Source organism: Crotalus tigris, unplaced genomic scaffold, assembly GCF_016545835.1.
Source record: "Crotalus tigris isolate CLP2741 ecotype Arizona unplaced genomic scaffold, ASM1654583v1 scf7180000024309.744930, whole genome shotgun sequence".
Lineage (NCBI taxonomy): Eukaryota > Metazoa > Chordata > Lepidosauria > Squamata > Viperidae > Crotalus > Crotalus tigris.
Genome location: NW_024100481.1, coordinates 665,104 through 683,785, shown reverse-complemented (window position 1 = coordinate 683,785; position 18,682 = coordinate 665,104). Strand labels below are relative to the sequence as shown.

Here is an 18,682-nt window from a genome sequence, read left to right as displayed (position 1 = left end):
AGCCAGAGTTGAAGTCCATGAGTCATAAAAGAGCAGAGGTTGCCGACCCCTGCGCTAGGGGCACATCTGATGGATTTCCTTGGAATCCGGAATCCTAGGGATCTGATTGGCTGGCAGTCTGGGGAAGCCGGGTGAGTCCATGTGTCTGGGGTGAGTTATGTTGTGGGGCCTTTCAAGAGGGAGCAGGGGGGGAGGGTGGGGTGTGGAGGTCCCCCAGTGATGGGCTTTCTCTGGGTCGCATTTGTGGGGCTGCCCTGGGTTGAGAGGGGACTGCGGGGGGGGGGGGATCAGTTGGGGTCTGATGGGATTAGACAAAGAGAGCAACCGGGTTTGGCCAGGAGGGGGCGCAGTCTCCCTTGTGCGGGCTGGCCCTGTTTTCCCAGGGCAGGGAGAGCGGAGGGGCCTAGCCGAAGGAGGCCTTGGGATCTGGCCGCCGTCCCTGCCTCAAGGCCGGGGCTGCTGCCTCCGCTCCTGCAGGATTCCCCCCCCCCGAAAACCCAGGCCGGCTTGGGTGCAAAGGAAGGCGAGGGAACCTTTGAGCACGTGCGGCATGCGCCCCCACCTTGGACTCCATAAAGCCCTTGGCCGTCTCAGGTGCTAAAAATTAAATGGGGGGAGGACTATGGGAACGGGAAGGGGGCAATCTTTATCTCAGACCACATTGGAGAAGTGAGGAGTCTCATCTCCATCCTGGACTTTGGGCGGGGGGGGGGGGAGAACCTGGGCATGAAGCTGTCTCTGCCCAGCCCTGAGCCTTGCTGGCGGCTGACCTTTGACCCCCCCTTCTGAGCCCAGGGCTGCATGGAAGAGCCCCGGTTCCTTGAACAGCAGAACCAAGCAGAGCTAAAGGGGGGGTGAGTGGTGGGGGCCCGGGCAGCAGGGGAGGCGGGCCTTGTGCGGTGGCCTGACCCGGCCTCCCTCCTTATCCGCTGGCGGCACCTGCTCTCCCAGGTTGCCTGCCTGCCTGCCCTGAGGCCAAAGTTCAGCTGCACTTGTCTGGAGGACGTGGAGCCACGATGGACGGGCGGGCGGGCGCCTCTCTCCACCCCAGGGGTAGGTCCTTCCCCTGCAGCTAGGCGGAAGGAGCAGGCAGGCCCTGCACAGCCGGGGGATCGACCCAGACCCTGGCTTGGGGACTGCCCCCCCCCACATGGCCGCTTCCATGTTCCACTGCTCAGATCAAGGGGGGCATCGTGGCTGCTCCTGGACTGGTGATCCTTTTGTATCCCCCCCCCCACAGGTCAGCTGGAGAAGATGACCCTGCGCAGGCAGCTGGAGGCCCTCAGCGTCTTCCAGTGGGTGCTGACTTTCCTCTTCTTCGGTAGGAGCGGGTGGGGGGAGCCTGTGGGCACAGGCTACCTTCCTTCCTTCCTTTTGGGGGGGAGGTGGCCCCCCAGAGCAAAGGGGCCTGGGGTCTCATGCTTCCCAGGGGTCGGCCCAAGGACTTTCTGAGCTCAGGGGCCCTCTCCTACTTGCTCAGTCTTGCCTCTAGGAGGGAGGCAGGTGGGCGGGCAGGGGGCCCACATGAAGCCTGCCCTTCCCCCCCCCCCAGGCGCCTTCTTCACCCTGCTTCTTATCTACCTGCTCTTCACCTCCTTCTGGTCCCTGAGTGTGCTCTACTTCATCTGGTGGATTGTGGATTTGGACACCCCCATGCAAGGTGCTGAACTCCCCCCTCCCCCCGGAGACCCCCCTCTCGTCCCCAGCCCAGGGCTGTCCACCTGGCCTTCAAGTTGCCGGGCATCTTCCTGATTCTCCTGCAGCAAAGCGGGGGCCTTTGCTGTGTCTCCCCAGTGGGGCAGCATTTGAGCTGGGAGCCCAGATCCCCTTTCCTATGGGATGCCGTTGTGGAGTTGGGCAGGGGATGGGATGGGGGGAGGGGGCAGGGGAAGACAAGAACTGCCATGCCTTCTAAAATCGCTGCCTGGTCTGCGAGGACTTTTAGCCACGCAGGTTCGCCCGGGGGAAGCTGGATCTGGACAAAAGTCAGCCATGAGACCCCCCCCCATCCAGCAAACTCCCGCCTCCTCCCTCCATCAGAAGGCCAACATGGAGAGACGGGACTTGTGGGAAGCCAGGCCCCACTGTTCCCCTTGCAGGACCACCCACCCATTCTTGGCCGCTGTGCTTGTCCCGGCAGGAGGCCGTCGTAGTGAGTGGATGAGGCGCTGGAAGGTCTGGGAGTTGCACAGGGACTATTTCCCCATCAAGGTAGGAGGAGGCCAAGCTGGGGGTGCAGCGGCTGGTCTACTTTGGAGGGGCAGCCCCCCAAAAGAGCTGCTTTCCGCTGGACCCAGTTTAAGGGGCTGGCGTGCCTTTGGCCAATGTCCAAAAAGCCAAGCAGGGTTACTCTGGCGGGGCAGGAGAGCACCAGGAAAGGCCCCAGCTAAAAACGTGCCCCAGCCAGCAGCACAGGTGCGGGTGGAGAAAGGGCCACAAGACCAGCTTCTCAATGTCTTGGAAAATAGGGACAGTTTGGGTGGGACAGTTAGCCTGTGGAACCTGTTGCCACTTGCATTGAGGGCGGCTCTGCCCACAGGTGGCTGGCCACCAGTGCGAGAAAGAGAAGGCAGCCCCACAGCGGTCCTCTTCTCCCCCTGCTCTCTTCTCCCCAGCTGGTGAAGACTGCTGAACTGCCGCCCACCAGGAATTATGTCCTGGGCTCCCACCCCCACGGCATCATCTGTGCGGGAGCCTTTTCTGCCTTCAGCACAGAGGCCTGTGGCTTCTCCAGGGTCTTTCCCGGCCTGACCTCCAGCCTGGCCCTCCTGGCTGGCCTCTTCTACCTGCCCGTGTACCGCGAGTACATGATGAGCTCAGGTGGGAAAACTTTCTCGCCCCAGCCCGACCCCCCCCGGTCCGGTTTCTGGGCCAACAGTTGAGGACCACGTCCTTTAAATCTCCAAGGCCAGGGGCCATCCGTTCTGGCATTTTGTGATTTGGGAGATTTTTCTTGGGGGGGGGGGCTGCTACAGTGATCCTCTCTTTGGCTTATTTGCAACCCAAACCCGAGCTAAGAGAGGACCCATCCCCCGCCTTTCTGCTTTTGACCAGGGTGTCCTTGGGAAGGCCGACTAAGGGAATCTCTTTGGTGGGAGGGGGGAGGTCAGGAGCCCCCAGAGGTGGGAGGCAGAGGTCAAAGACGGCTCCAGGTGCCCCATTTGTCCTTCAGAGGCCTTGGTCGGCCCAGGGTGGGGAATGCAGCCACCATGGGAAGGCGCACTAATGCAATGAAGTGGGTCCTTTCCCCCCCCCCCAACTCAGGGATCTGCCCTCCCACCTTCCTTGTCCCATTCCAGGGATGGTGCCAGTCAGCAAGAAGTCCCTGGACTTCCTGCTCCGAACGGGGCCTGGACATGCGGTGGTCATTGTGGTGGGCGGGGCCTCAGAGTCCCTGGACTGCAACCCAGGCGAGCAGCGGCTGCGTCTTTCAGGCAGGCGAGGCTTCGTGCGGCTGGCGCTGCAGCACGGGTGAGGGTCTCCTTGCAGCCTGGGCAGGAGTAAGGGATGGGGTCCTGGAAGGGGCGGACTGGGGGCACATTTTGGGGGATCCCCAAGTTCTTCACCTCTCTCTCCAGGCTGAGAGAGCCCCAAGCGCAGGACCCCGCTCAGGGTGCACGGGAGGGGCTGTGCCGAATCTCCCCACTTTCTGTTTCCAGGGCAGACCTCGTCCCCGTTTTCTCCTTTGGGGAGAACGACATTTTCCGGCAGGTGCGGTTCCCCGAGGGCAGCCTCCTCCGGCGTCTCCAGCTTCGCTTCAAGCAGCTGTCTGGCTTCGCTCCCTGCCTTTTCGTGGGGCGCAGCCTCTTCTCCAGCCACTGCTGGGGGCTCCTGCCCCAACCATCCCCCATCACGGTTGTGGGTGAGCCTGGGATCTTCTCCCCATCTCTGGGCTGTGGGAAGATGGCCTGCACTGGCCCGGCAGGGCCAGCCTTCGGCTGCACTTCCTCTCTCACACAGACACACAAACGCACACATTTTCTCTCTCACTTGCAGTGGGGAAGCCAATCCCTGTCCCTTTGCGCCCACAGCCCAACCCAGAGGAGGTGGACCGCTACCACGCCCTCTACGTCCAGGCACTGCAGCAACTCTTTGAGGAGCACAAGGGCAACGGTGGCCTCCCCCCCTCACAGCAGCTCTTCATCACCTAGGGAGCCCTCCCCGGCCAGGGAGCCAGGCGCCCGTCTCTGCTGCAGGCTCAGGCGGGGTCCCCTCTTTTGCTCCCCGGTCCTAATAAAGAGTGATACATTTTGTGGCACCGACGTCTGGTTTCTGCCTCCAGTGGGTGTGGGGCTGCTCTGGAGCCCAGCAGCTGCGCCGGTTGTCTGAAGTGGATACGGGGAGCTTAGGCCAAAGGAGGCTACGGAAGAAGAACGGAAGAAGAACGCAGGAGGCCCGCTGCCCCTCCTCTTGGCTGGAGACTTTGCTGGATGGGGAGGAGGGCAAGCTGCATGTTAGCCGGGCCTCACCCAAGTGGACTTCAGCAAGGCATTTGGCAAAGTAGATCATAGCTTCTTGGTAAGAAAGAACAATGTGGGGTAGGGAGGATCATCATCAGATGCATTCGTAGCTGGCTGATGTATCCATGTAATCCTCAATGGAACTACATCTACATGGAAGGAAGCGTGCAGTGGGGAGCCCCAAGTTTCCCTCTTGGGCCCAGTTCTCGTCAACATCTTCATCAATGATTTAGATGAGGGGATAGAAGGGGAACTCCTCAAATTGGCAGACCACAGCAAGCTGGGGGGGGGATCACTAACTCTTTGAAACATAGATTCAAGTTTGAGAAGGATCTCAACAAACATAAACACACCATCAAAATGCAGTTCAGCCATGAGAAGGGTGAACACGGCCCCATCAAAAGTGTGAGGTTTTACACTTGGGCCAGAAAAACCAAATGCACAGATATAAGATAGGTAGCGCCTGGCTCAACAGCAGAAACTCTGAGAGAGATCCAGGAGTCCTAGTGAACAAACAAATAGGAGCCACTGGAAAACTGCATACAGATCTGATCACCACAATATAAAAAAGATGCTGAGACTCTAGAAAAAGTGCAGAAAAGAACCATCAAGGAGAGTCTGGGGGCCGAAGCGCAGGATGAAGGTGGAGGGAATGAGGTAAGGCTCTAGCCAATCAAAGAAAACATTTGGGGGTGGGGGGGGGGACATGATAACTGCTTTCCAGTAGTTGAAGGGCTATCACCCAAAAGGAGGGGTTGACTTGCGCTCCACCTACCAGACAGCAGGAAAGGAGCTGATGGGTGGAAGGTCATTAAAGAGACACCCAGCCTAGAAGGAAGGAAAAAAATTCTGAGGGAACGATCCGTGGAATAGCTTGCTTCCCGAAATGGTGGCTGCTCCATCGCTGGACGTTTTCAGAAATAGACCGGGCAAACCATTTGAGCAGGATGATAGACACCCTCCCTTGAGCAGGGGGTTGGACTAGAAGACCTCCAAGGTCCCTTCCAGCCCCGGGATTGCATGTTCTTTGTTCTGAGTGCTGCCTCCCCATTTCGGGGGACCCAGGAGGGAGGCGCAGCGGACGGGCAGGGATCAGCAGACCTCCCCCGCCTGCCACGCGCTCCAGTCTCGTTGACCCCTAGAGGGCAGCGGGGGGGCATCTTGGGGGGAGAGTCTTCCCTTTGACCCGCTAACCTCTAACCCTTCGGCCGCGCTACCGTAAGGTTCATCGGCTGGCGCTGCCCGGTCCCGCGGTGTCTCTGTAGGGCTTGAATCTGGGCCAACGCGGAAGAGGTGCCCTGCGAGGGGAAGGGCCTTCTTCTTCTTCCGCAGCGCTTGGGGCCGGCCGGGAAACATCTGGCGCGCCTCTATTCACCGAGCGCTGCCCGTCGCTTTGCAGCCAGCGGCGCCACCGGCCTCTATCCGCAAAATGAGGCGGCGGCTCGCAAAAGGGAGCAGATCGTCAACGAAGGCACCGCTGGGATTCGAACCCAGGATCTCCTGTTTACTAGACAGGCGCTTTAACCAACTAAGCCACGGCGCCACCCGCCGGCTTGCATCTGCGCGGGCCTGGCTGTTCAGTGTAAGCTGGCATAAGTATGTCGCAAAACCTGGCCAGGAGTTTTGTGGTTGGACGGGATGGAGACGGACCAATCCCGGAGCGGAGTTTCAAAACCAAGAAGCGGACCGGCCGAGCAGGAAACGGGAGAGGGACAGGAGGAGGCGGAGGCCCCTTCAAGAGCTGGGGAGGGGGCGCCGCGGGGAGGTCCGACTGTTCGGGGGATCCCCAGATGGAACTGAACTTCAGCCCCTCGCAGCTCCCCTGTGGGACGCTCGGGGATCAGGGCTGCTGCTGCTGCTGCTCCTTGGTCAAGCGGAGCCGGCTTCCCATCCCCGCAGCGATACTCTGCGGCTCCGTCGTTCCCCCGAAGGGCCGAAGAGGGAACGCTCGCCCCCCCGCGCGGTGTCGGCGCAGCTCGGAGTAAAAGGACGATATTGACCCCGACGTGATTCGAACACGCAACCTTCTGATCTGGAGTCAGACGCGCTACCGTTGCGCCACGAGGTCGGCGGTGGGCCCCGTCCGGCAGCCTCCCCTGTGGGCCTGGCACCTCCCGCTCGGGCAGCAGGCAAGGAGTCTCGCCCGGGCCTTGAGCGGAGGCAGCCGGGCTACCCTGCACCCCCCCCAACGCCCCCCCCGCCCCGCCAACCAGCCCCCGCGGCGTCCCAGCGGCTGGAGCGGGAATCGGGGGGGGGGCTGCCCGTAGGCGCGCTCGGCGGGACGGAGAAAGCGGCGAGACACAGGGGCATCCTTGGCGCGGCAGACCCTGCAGCCCACCGGAGCATCTCCGGTGGGCCGCGGCAGACCATGCGGAGATGCTCCGGGGTCGTTTGGCTGCCTCGGTTCACGAAGCGGAGCTGCCAGCCTATCCCCCACCCCCGTCTACACGGGAGCGGGCGCTCCCGGAGTAAGCTTCGGGAGCCCGGCGCCTCCGTCCGTTCGGCTTCGCCTAGGGGTCTCCAGGGGGGCTTTGGACCTACGGGGCAGAGCCGTGATTTGGGACTGGATGGGGGAGGGGAGGGTTCCCCGATGCAAGGAAGCCAGCCAGGTTCAACCCCCGAAGAGTCCGGTCGATTCCGTCCCACCCGGGGTCTCCGTGCGAGTTAATAGTCCGTGGAATGGCTTTTAACTTACTCGTTAATGCCCTGGAGAACGGCTCACCCAGGAGTTTAAAAACAGCTCTGCTGTCAGAATCAGGCAGCCCCCCCCCCAAATACGAGGCCGAGGCCACTGTGGGCCCTTGAAAGAGGGGCGGGCCACGCCGTCCCCAAGTGCGCCTCTCCTGCAGGTTGGTGGCGCAGCTCCCCGCCCAGCCGCCCCCACGCCTCCCTCGGTCACGGCGGCTGGACCGCTGTGACGGGCTGTCGTGCGGCTCCCCCGTTTGGATGCGCGGCCTGGTTATTTGGTTATTGATGAACTCATTATCGACTCTTGGGTAGCACGTGGACAAATTTTCTCCACGACGCTCCGTCCCTAACCTGATTTTTCAGCCCTTTCAATTTATGTCCCTCCTGTGGCCACAGTAAGCGGTGCTCCTCTTCCTCCCCTCGCCTTCTCCCTCCTTTCCCAGCACCCGAGCCCTTCCAGAGGTCGGGCTGGGCCTTCGCCTTCTGGGCCCGGAGTGGGGCCGTTGGTGCCTCCGGTGAGAACTCCGGGTTCATTCCTTTGGTCAGCCATCGGTGGCTTTCTTGGCTCTCCGGTCTTCTCAGGGGTCTTCTGCCAGACCAGAGTCCCAAATCCCCACCTTGCTTCTGCCCATAAATATAATAATAAAAATAAAATAAAACAATGAAACGCCTGGAATGCGACTCTGACCCGCCGGCCCAGCCAAGCCGCCTTCGGGTGCTCTTTGCAGATGCACCTTATTTTATTTAGCTGGGCTGAGGCGCTCAACTCAGGGTCCCCCGCTCCTCCTCCAGGGCTTGGAGAAAGCAACGTCTCCCCGCTTCCCGCGTCCTTGTCCCCAGCGCCGGCTCCCGGTCACCAGTTAGGATGCCTTCCGGCCGGGCGGAGGGAGGACGCGGGCCTCCCACCCCAGCTGGGCTCCTCACTAGAGCCCGGGTCCATCAGCTCTGCCAGAGTAGGAGCCGCTGCCTGCAGCGGGCGCCCTAGCCCTGTCGCGGGGTCCCGCGCCGCTCTGCGGCCTTGCACGGAGCCGGTGCCCGGCATCTGCCGGTGGGGAGGGGAGTCTCTAACTCGTCCGGCCTCCCACGCTCTCCCCTCGCGCCCTCTCCCCCCCCCAGCGCTGACGTAGAAGCGCGCACGAGCGGGGGGAGTAGGCGCCCCGTCCAAGCCGTCCGTGGGCGGGGCGGAGGGATGTGGGGGGTGAGCTTATCTCCATTCTTCCTGGGAGGCGAGAAGCTTTTCGGCGCAAAGGGACCGGCGCGGGAGGTTCCTAGCAGGTGCGCCATCGGCTCGCGGCTCGCTCTGCTCTGCTCCTCTGCGCTTCTTCAGCAGGTATATCGGCGACCCCTCCCTGCATCGGCCCGTCGGCCTCCGCGGGCGTTGGGGGAGACGGCTGGGGGCTGCTTGGGGAGGTGAGACGCTGGCTCCCCCCCCCCGCTCCCTCCTTTCTGCCGCCGAAGCCGCGGTGGAAGTTGGTTGCGGCCGGCAGCTTTGACAACCGAGAAAGGCCTCGGCGGCGGCGGAGACAAACGACGGGGGGGGGGTTGGGGGGGCGAGCCGGCTTTCTCCTCGCCTCCCGTTCACTCCCCGGGAGGGAAGGTCTCCCTCCGGCCTCAGCCTCCCGGAGCTCTCTCCCCTGCAAAGGGCCGAGCAGGATTCTTGGCCAGGGGAGGATGGCTGGCCGGAGCGGCGTTTGGTCCGGGGGTCTCCTTGGCTCTCCGAGCCCCGCCCTGCAGGGTTTCCCAAGGAAGGATGACAGCTGCGCTCCCCCTCCGTGCCTTTTTTGTTTCCAGGGCTCATCACCTGAGCAACGGCAACGAGGCCGTTGGAGCCCCGGCTCCCTCCTCCCCCCCCCCGTGTGTGTGTGTGTGTGTGTGTGCGCGCGCGCGCAGGCGCGCGCAAGAAAGAGAGAGAGAGAGAGGGAGGGAGAGAGAGAGAGAATGCAAGGAAAAGGCAGAGGGAAGAGCAATGCATCCCGCTACTCACCCCGATTTTGCCAGGCGGGCTTTGTGGGCCAGTTCACCTGCCAGGGAACCTAAGCTGTACTGAGGCAGGTGAGGCTGAAGCTCCATTCCAGTCTTAAGAGGGCTGTGGCTGAGGGGCTCCGGCCGCCAGGAGAAAATGGTGGGGAAATAGGACAGAGGTCACCCCAAGGGCATTGAGCTGAGGGCCTCTGCCCAGCTCTGGGGTCAGAAGAGAGGACTTTGGTTGTGTCCATCTTTGGTCAGGCAGCCCCTTCCGGCCCACGCGGGGCATTTGGCTCGGCCATCCTCTCCAGGCAGTGGCTTCCTTCTGTGTGCCTCTCTCTGAAAGCCAGAGGCCCACCTGCCCCTGGGTCTCGCTCTCCCTTGGAGATGGTGGCCGCATGGTTAACAAAAAGTCATTTTTGCTGAAGCTGTGACTGTCCCAAATTCCCTGGATCTGACCGGATGTAAGGATGAATATGCTTCCTTCATCCAGATCCCGAGGCTGCGTTTTCCCCAAGGCACAGCCTGTACTGTGACAACGTGTCTCCCTCCCCACTTGGTTGTAGGGCGCCAAGTGGGGCTTCTGCGGAAATCTACGGGAAGCAGGAAGGACCGGCTATACAGAGATGACCAGATGACTCACGGGATCATGGAACCACCTTCTCTTGCTGGGCTTATGTCCACCCCAAGTTCCTCTCCTCCCTGTCCACCCTCCTTCTCCATCCCGCCCAAGAGAACCCGTCACAAGCCTGCGCCCTACGGGAGGCCATCCTGGCTGCCTGCAGAGGCCTGTAGTGGGATTCCCCTCCATGGCCCTGCCTGGGGTGCTCATGGACTCTGTGTCCCTGCAGCCGCCGTTGCCTCTGCAAGCCATGAAACTGGAAAGTGCCGCTGACTCGCAGCTGGAGTTCGCCATTGCCACGGAAAGGGATTTTGAGGAGATCCTGGCCATTTCCAAGGGGATCTACGGGGGCCTCGACTATCTCCCGAGCCGCTACCATGCTTGGGTCCATGAGCCAAACCGCACCGTGGTGCTGGCCAAGAAGAATGGCGTGGTGGTAAGGGCCCGTGCGAAGCTGGCTCGCTGCCTCTCTTCCCCCAACCCTTCAGTGGGACTGAAGCCGGGCAGCAGGGTGGGGCTGGTGGGGAGCAGCATCAGTCACTGGAACAAAGGGACCCGGATCCTTCCCCAGAGAAAAGGGCACGTGGCCCTTGGCTGCCTCTCTGAGGGGATGGCCCCGGGACCCCTGGCCTCCAAGTGTTCAAGTGCTCTGCCACATCTTCCTGTTTCCAAGTGGGGCAGCATTATAGTGGGGTTGGGGGTTTGTCCCTTATGAATTCTTGGTGCGCCTCCCTGCAGTGGAGAGCCCAGCCGAGCTTACAGTCCAGACCAACGGCCTGGCCCTACAATGGCAGGCGATGGATGGGAAGCAGCCCCTAAGCCAAAGGGGGAGGCGTGACCTTGCCCTTCCTTATGCGCATATATTGTGTCCAGTAATGGTCCCAATTACTTTCGTCAGGTTGTGGAAGGAACAACCTGAATTTGACAAATAGTTTGCCCAAAAGCATTTGGCTGGAGGCCAGACTGGGTTAGCCCTGCGGTCCCTTTTGTGTTCTTCAAAATGGAAGAAGAGACGCTTCTGAAGCAGAAATTCAGAATGTTTCCACAGCTGTAATGAGGCTCTTTCACTATCTTTGGTGAATATGCCACATTTGGGATGCCCCCCCACCCCGAAACCTTTGGGAAGGAATACTCAGGCCAAGGCAGGGACTACCGAGCACTGCTCGGATGCTCCCCCCACTTCAGAAGCTGGAGAAGAAGGACCCTCAAGAGAAACCCCTTCCCCTCTCCTTCAAAGCAAGCTGTGCTTTCCAGTTCACCGGATTGTTCACGTAGGTGCCAGGCGGGGCTCTGGTCCTCCCCCCATCAAGGAACCTGGGAGGCTTCCTTGGATGAGTGCAGTGGGGCTGATGGAGTTTGGATCCCGAGTGGCCATGTTTCATGTGAGGTCAGGGCCCCTCCAGTGCTTGCTCCACCCATCGGACCTCTTGGAAGTTAACCCTCTGCTCCTCCCCCCACCCCGCAATCTGCCCCCAGATAGGGCTCCAGTCAGTCTACATCATTGACGCGGGCGAGACCGCCCTGGTGGAGGGACTGCGTGTGGCACCCTGGGAGCGTGGCAAAGGCGTGGCTGGCGTCTTGCAGCGATTCTGCTCTGCCATGGTGAAGGAGAAGCATCCGGAAGTCAAAGTGTTACGCCTGACCCGGGATGACAAGCTGGGCCCCAAGGACTTGAGGAAATATCGCATCATTGCAAAACAGGTGAAGGATCCTTGCTCTGGAACGACCTGGCCCTGGGGGGGGGGGAGGCTGAGGAGGGGGGCAGGACCAAGTATACCAAAGCACTGGGGCTCTGTTCCTGGACCAGCTGGGCCTAGGACAGGTGGATGCAGGACCCTTGGGAGAGGTTGAGAGCAGGGGCCTGAACCCAGGGCTCAAGGCCTTGGGCAGCCTGGCAAGCTAAGACTGAGCACCCAGTCCTTCAGCCCAGACCAGGGGCACGGCCAGCAGGCACCCTCCCCAGGCCAAGCCTGCCACCTGATGCTACAGCCCCCTCAGTTCTTTGGGGAAGAGACTGGGGTCTCTGTTGGGCCCCAGGCGAGGAGAGATCCCTGCTGGCCAAGCGCACCCCCATGGCTGCCCAGCTTCTCAGCCAGCCCTCAGCAGCTCCTTCCCTGTGGCTGGGCCCATTTCTCTTTGCCCCCTTTCCATTCCTCTTGGAAAAGGCCCCTGAGATCCACTCAGGGGCCAATCTGCTGGCTGCCTAGGAAGCCCTCCCCATCTGGTTGCCTTCCCCGCAGACCTGGCTTCCAGGAACTCCCCCCCCCCATTTCTAAGCTGCCTGGAGGGACAGAAGCAAATGGGGATCCAGCCAAACCAGAAGGCCCTGGAGAAAGAGCCCCCTCCCCGAGTCTGTACTGGGCGGGAGCCACTCAAGGCCCCCTCCTGTGGCCAAAGGAAGCAGGGCCAGCCCTGGGGGTGGTCTCCTCGGGCAGGATGCCAGCAGGCAGAGGGCGGCCACCTGCCAGAGTGGCCCCCCAGCAGGCAATGGCTTGGTTGTTGCCCCGCCAGGCTCTTCCCGCCCCCTTGAAAAGCCCTCCTTCCCTTCCAGGGGATCCTTCTGGTGCGCTTCCAGGCCCAGGAGGTGCTGTCCCGTTTGGACGCTGCGGTGCTGGCGGAGGGCGGCTTCAGCCCGGAGCCTTCGGAGCTGCTCCTGGAGAAGGAGGTGCCGGAGGTCGTCCTGAGGGAGGCCTTCCGGAGGGAGGTCCTGCCCAACCAGACCATCATCCAGGACTGGCAGCCCTTCCAGGCCACCCGGAGCAACCTCAGCCTCCTGCAGAAGAAGAGCCTCTGCTGGGTGGTAGATCAGAAGGCCCGCCCGACCGTGGCCACCCTGAGCACCCAGCCCTTCCCCATCCCGCTGGGCAAAGACTGGCACTACCTGAACATCGACGCCTTTGGCCGCAGCCTGGCCCACCTCAAGAGTCAGCTGGTCCACCACCTGCGCCTCCAGCTGCCCGCCCTGCAGGGAAGCGTCATGTGCCAGCTGTTCCTGGAGCCCCAGCTGTGGCTGGAGATGGCGGCCTTCTGCCAGGAGGCCCTGGGCCTGGAGCTGGCGAAGGACTACACTGAGCAGTACCTGCTGGAGGCCGACATCTGAAGGGCAGAGGCCCCCGCCCTTCCCGAGCCCGCTTTGTCCACCATGGGTCTCCCCTGCCTTTCCGACAGGCCGGATCTGTCCTCTCAGGTGGGCCGCACAGGCCATCCCGGCAGAGAAGACGCAGGCCCAGGATCCCCCCCCCCCGTTGGCTCTGCCGCCAAGGCCTGCAGCCACAGCCCTTCCCTAGGAAACAGCCCGGGGGAAGGGGAGGACGGGTGGCTTCTCCAGAGGGCTGGGCCCCAAATTGTGTCCTGGTCTCTCTCTCTCTCTCCCTCTCTCTCTCTCTCTCTCTCTCTCTCTCTTTCTCTCTCTTTCTTTCTCCTCAGTCCTGTTGAGAGGTGTCTCGCCTGCCCTCCCCCCACCCCCCAGCTGTTGGCCATATCTAGTTAGTCATATTTATTACATTTATACCCCACCGCAGCCCCACAGGGCTCTTGTCATATTGACAGGAGTTCAAACATGGTGAAAATGTCAGTGGTTAACCTCCATTTAAAACCATCCAACACCTGAGATGCTCAAATCAGAAAACCCGAAAGGGAAGCCCATGTCCAGTCCCAAAGGCCTCTGCCTGTATTTCTGTCCTCCACACTCCAGGAGGCGCTGAAGCCGGAGCTCCCTGTCCAGTGGGAGGCCATTGCGGAGGGCCTCTGTGCACCTCCTCCCCTCCCCCCCACTGCCCTGGTCCTCCCAAGTGCGGAAGACCCCCAGCTGCCCTTCCAGCGAGATTGAGCGCAGGGGCTGATTCGGGGGGGGGGGGGTGAAGGCATTCCAGAAGCATCTGGAAGTCAAGCCACAAAAGGGAGTGTCTCTGAGCCCCTGGAGCTGTCCCTGGGGGCCAAGGCCCTGGTGGGTGTAAGGTGGCCCCATCGGTGAGCGCTGGATAATTGGCAGCCCTTTGCATGTGGGGGCAACTGAGGCTCCTGCCCTACTCTTAGAGGCAGAGCCTTGAACCGCGTGCCAAGAGGCCCTGTGGTCAATCCTCTTGCCCCAAGGAGGCCCACAGCTGGGCAGTGGTCAAGCTTTTTGCCTATTGTCCAAAGTAGGAGGCCCTCTCGGCCGTGGGTTCTCTGCCAAGAGCTGCTCCTGGGGCCAACCAGGCACCCCGATGGACAAGCCGTAGCTCCTCCTTGCTCCAGAGCTGCGGATACCCTCAGCACACTGACGGTGTTGAACCCCAAACTAACCTATATCTCAGCCAGCGGCTTCACGCAGTGGTAAAACTGGGTTTAAGTTGCACCTTCCCTCCCTCCCTTTCTTTCACCCTGACTGGAGCAGCCTTTGTGAGGAGCCCCCAATCCGGACCAAAGTCCCTAAGGATGCCGGGTGGATGGCGCCGAAAGCTGCTGAGGGGCCCGAAAGGAGCTGGACCGGGGTGCTCTTCCCATCCAGATCCCAAGAAGGGATCTTATCCAGTAGTGCAATCAAAGCTGCTTCCGTCCCTGACCAGGTTCCAGGCCCTCTGCTTTATCTCAAGCTCGACAGCCTACTAAGAAAGAAGGGCAACAGCTATGCAGCCCCTCCGGAGGCAGGGAGGCAGGGGAGGCACGCCCCAGCTCCCTTCCAGGCCACCAGGAACGGCCCTTCTGCCTGGAGACGCTGGCCGTCTCCTGGACGGAGGGAACAGCCTCCCTTGGCAGCAGAACGAAGCCACAAGGGCCCAAGCTGCAGGCAGAGAGGGCATCTGAGAGAGCGCCCTGCCCCCTTCCCCCGGGGGAACCGGCCAAGCTTACTGGCAGGTCAAGTGGAGCCAAAGCACGGAGTGAAAGTGAGTGGCGTTGCTGGCCCAGCATTGGGCCAGCTGGTCACAATGCCAGCAAGAGGCCCTTGCGACAGGATCAGCCACTCTAAGAAAGGCCGCTGGACAGCAGCCCAGAGCCCAGGAAGGAGGGAAAGGGCTTGGCCTCTCTTACCGCCACCCAGAAGGGGTGAAACGGGTACCCAGCTCAGTCGGTCCCTCTCTTGCCCGTCCGCGCAGGTTCCGGGAGCTGACTCTGGGCCTTCTTTCCCGGGGTCCTGCAGAGACCAAGGAGGTGCCCGGGGCTGGCCAGTGGAGAGAGGCCATTTGGGATCAGTTGTGCCATGGGCCCGAGGCACTGCTTGTGGCCAGCGGTCTTCCCAGTCAGGTGGTCGAGAAGGTCCCTGGCGCCCCTCAAAGCCAGCCAGACCCCTGGGCATCTGGGGCTCACTGTCAAAATGTTGAACCCTTGCAGAGGCGGATGGCCTTAGGGACACTCTGACCAGGAGGAAGGGGGGGGACACCCTCCTTGTCCAGATCACAATCGCTCTGCCATGAAAGAAGGCAGGGGGCATCAGGGCTGAGGCTGCTTGAGGGAAGCCATGAACCCCTGGGCTCTAGGAGATCCAGACCAACCTGCAGAGGGCTTGGAGTCCCCAGAACCAAAGTTGGGGGCCTCAACTGCCAGCTGCCTCCCTAGGCATAGGGGAGTAGGAGGGGATCCAGGTGGTCTGATCTAACACAAAGACACGCACTCACACACCCCCTCCCTTTGCTCTGGGCTACATACAAAGTCCGTATACATCAACCCTATCTCTACCTCCAACTCTGAAAGGACCACACAGCCACCTTCGGAACACGCCCCAAGGCTGGCTGTTTGTCTACCACAGCAGGCAGCGGGGCAGCTTTGCAGGTCTAGGGCCAAGGCTACATCCAGGTTGGGGGCGCAATCCCAAGGGGCCCAGCTGCTTCTGCTGCCCCCCACCGCCCTGGCAACAGCCACGTGATTACGGTGAGGGAGCCTGGCAACGGGGCCGACGTAGGTGGTGCTCCTGGCAATAGTCAATGTGGCCACGTGAGGCAGGGGGGAGGGTGGCACCGGGTCGCCACGTCCTATTGCTGGGCCCCCCTGCCCAGTTTCCCCAAGTGTCACGTTCAAAGTGAGCCTTGTGCAGTATTAGAAGAAGCCTCTAGAGGCAAATCCTTTCCCTCCCACCTGGGCTCTGCCTGCCCCCAACAGCCTTTCCTCGCCCCTGGTTTTGCTCCCTGGGGAGGCAGAAGGAGCGTTGGCACCGGGCATTGTCAGCCGCCCTTGCAACTCAGTCCTCCTGGGGGGGGGAAGGGCGTGCCCCTCCCTCATAAGTGCGGAGTCCCTCGTTCACTCTGAGAGCTCTCCGGAGGCCATTTAGAGGGGGGGGGCTGCCTCCGGATTCGCTTTCCTTCGAGCGCAGCTGCAGCCTCTCTGCCTAATTCTCCCGGGCGGCTTATTTAGGGCCTGCCCCACAGGGCCAGTTTTCCTCCGAAGGTGGGGTGGGGCAGCCAGGTGCGGCAGAGCTGGAAGGGGCTCGTTCGGCTGGGGACGAAAAGCAAGCAGACTCGCAGCGCCTGTCAGCCAGATTGGCAGACCCAACGGCCTGCTCCGCCCCCAAATGCCTCCCTCATCAGGGCCTTTTGATAAGCAGCCAATGACTTTTGAGGGATGGTGCAAAAAAGGCACGAGAAACACCTGAACGAATTAAAGGCGTAAGAAAAAAAGGGAAATCGAGCTCAGTCTAGTTGACGCCGTTCTTTCCTCCGGGACCCTCCTGGCCTCTGCCGCTTCTCCCCTGCCCTTGAAACGCCCTTTTGAGGAGCTCAGCTGCTCCGGGCTCCCCTCCCCTCTCCTTCTCCGGCCGGCGGCCTTGGGGCCTCCTCGGCTTCCTTTTCCCTGAAGGGCCAGAGAGACTCCGTCTCGCGTCACTGCCGCCCCCAGCAGGGACCTCCCCCCCCCCGCCGCGCTTCTCCTGCCGCACCGCCACAACAGCAGGCAGAAGCAGCGAACCTTTATAGAGCGGGACTTGACTTGTTTGTATCCTGCCTTTATTATTTTCATAAATACCTCAGAGCAGAGAACACACATAGCACTCCTTCCTCCTCCTTCCTCCCCCCAGCAACAACAACCCTGTGAGGTGGATTGGACTGAAAGAAAGGGACTGGCCGACTTTCGTGTTTCATTTCAGGTCTAGAACTCGCCGCCTCCCGGTTTCTAGACCAGCACCTGAACTTCTACACCTTCTTCAATCAATATTTGTTCCTTGCAACCTGCCACCATCTCCCTTGCTATCGGCACTTGCTGCCCTTAAGTTTTTCCCACTTGATATCTTTAGGGAGCATTCTGGCAAAGTCAACTGGTACATCACTTCGTGCTGGTTTTTCATTTATGTAGGATTCACAATTATTTGTTCAGCTTGAATATAACCCCTGATCTTTGATAGACTAACATCCTCCTCGCATTTTCCAATGTAACCAGAATGGCAGACCATTCACATCTGGAGCAGAACATCTGTCTCAGAATCAATGGATATCCTTTCTGGGGAAGTTTCAAGAGAGGCTGGGGTGGCCTCTGCTCCCACCTGGCAAGGAGCTGGGCTGGGTGACCCCCATCCCACTGGTTCCAATCTGCCCTTCTGTGACTCTGTGACCCACGTCCAAAGCTCCCGGCACACCTGCATCCCCAATCAGTGCACCCCAAACCTTCCCACAGCAGTTCCTTCTAATCTACAGAGATCACAAATGTAATGTTAAGAAGAGACATCATCTCTCCTTGGCTTTTATTGTCTGTCCATTCTCAAAACATTTGCCTAGTGAACTGTTTATTCTCAGACATGCTCCATCAGTTCCAGAAATGCAGTTTTGTCTGTGTTCACTGTTGTCACCTTTTGCTTCCAGTAAAAGAAAAAGAAACGTCCTGTACAGTTGCAGCCTTTGCAGATATGTTGAAAAAGTCACACAGCCATAAGCAACCCACTTCCCACTTTTAACAATTCTCCAGTTATACTGCAGGCTTAACCATTCTCAATATTTTCACAGTATTTAGGTTTTCATTTTCATTATTCATTTTCTGGAAGCTAACAATAATATTAAACATACTGAATGCCAGCTGTTTGATGGTCTGTTTGTTTGTTGAGTAACATCAATCCAAGTCCACTCTTTCCGTTGCTAGCCTCTGAAATACCCCTTCAGCATTCCCTTACTTTGGTTTTATTCCAAATTTCATGACTTTGATTTTTATTCACCGTTTTCCTTATCCAGTCCCTTGCGCTCTTCCAAATGGGAGCAACTTTTATTTCTGTCCACCTCAGTTTCTTCTGCCTCACGGGTCCCTTGCTGTTTCTGGCGGCCTCCTCTGCTCCCTCTGCATGGGAGGTGGCCCTTTTCTCATCCTCGCCTTCTGTAGCAGCCCTTTTTGGAGGGGAATTTTTGCTTGTCCCCAGCCTCCTCCTCGCAGTCCCCGTTGGCATCCAACTCCACATTCTTCTGGGCACTTTAATTCTTTTCCGTTTCAATCCTCTTCCATCGTTGATGCGGATGAGGAAGGAGAGTGCAAAAGTTGGCTTGAAACTCAACATTAAGAAAACCAAGATCATGGCTTCTGGCGCTCTCAATTCCTGGCAAATAGATGGGGAAGAAATGGAGGTAGTGACAGATTTTATCTTCCTGGGCTCCAAGATCACCTCAGATGGAGACTGCAGCCAAGAAATTAAAAGATGCTTGCTCCTAGGGAGGAAAGCTATGGCAAATCTAGACAGCGTACTAAAAAACAGAGATACCCTGCCAACAAAAGTGCGTATAGTCAAGGCCATGGTTTCCCCAGTGTGGCTGTGAAAGTTGAACCATAAGAAAGGCGGAGCACCAAAGAATGGAGGCCTTTGAACTCTGGTGCTGGAGAAGACTCCTGCGAGTCCCCTGGACTGCAAGGCGATCCAACCGGTCGGTCCTAGAGGAGATCAACCCCGACTGCTCTCTAGAAGGCCCGATCCTGAAGTTGAAACTCAAATACTTTGGACATCTAATGAGAAGGAAGGACTCACTGGAGAAGAGCCTGATGCTGGGAAAGATGGAGGGCAAGAGAA

At 60.0% G+C, this 18,682-nt stretch overlaps 2 protein-coding genes and 2 non-coding genes across 8 annotated transcripts; 2 read left to right on the top strand and 2 right to left on the bottom strand.

The window, feature by feature from the left end:
- Positions 1-36: 36 nt before the first annotated feature.
- Positions 37-4,258, top strand: MOGAT3 (monoacylglycerol O-acyltransferase 3). Of its 5 annotated transcripts, none has more exons than XM_039324761.1 (8): positions 37-131; positions 1,241-1,321; positions 1,553-1,660; positions 2,141-2,211; positions 2,616-2,820; positions 3,300-3,471; positions 3,660-3,862; positions 3,997-4,258. In XM_039324761.1, the coding sequence occupies exons 2-8, from the start codon at positions 1,255-1,257 to the stop codon at positions 4,149-4,151; spliced, it is 981 nt and encodes a 326-aa protein (XP_039180695.1). In that variant the 5' UTR covers positions 37-131; positions 1,241-1,254; the 3' UTR covers positions 4,152-4,258. The 5 variants fall into 5 exon arrangements, with proteins under 5 accessions (XP_039180695.1, XP_039180692.1, XP_039180694.1 ...); XM_039324758.1 differs by lacking the exon at positions 37-131 and adding an exon at positions 306-594; XM_039324760.1 differs by lacking the exon at positions 37-131 and adding an exon at positions 789-854.
- A 1,671-nt stretch (positions 4,259-5,929) lies between these two features.
- Positions 5,930-6,003, bottom strand: TRNAT-AGU. The gene has a single exon. It is a non-coding gene; the product is annotated as a tRNA-Thr (tRNA).
- A 453-nt stretch (positions 6,004-6,456) lies between these two features.
- TRNAW-CCA lies at positions 6,457-6,528 on the bottom strand. The gene has a single exon. It is a non-coding gene; the product is annotated as a tRNA-Trp (tRNA).
- Positions 6,529-7,790: 1,262 nt separating this feature from the next.
- On the top strand, positions 7,791-17,708 carry NAT16 (N-acetyltransferase 16 (putative)). Its single transcript, XM_039324874.1, has 4 exons — positions 7,791-8,478; positions 9,965-10,171; positions 11,212-11,436; positions 12,287-17,708. The coding sequence occupies exons 1-4, from the start codon at positions 8,338-8,340 to the stop codon at positions 12,833-12,835; spliced, it is 1,122 nt and encodes a 373-aa protein (XP_039180808.1). The 5' UTR covers positions 7,791-8,337; the 3' UTR covers positions 12,836-17,708.
- Positions 17,709-18,682: the final 974 nt, after the last annotated feature.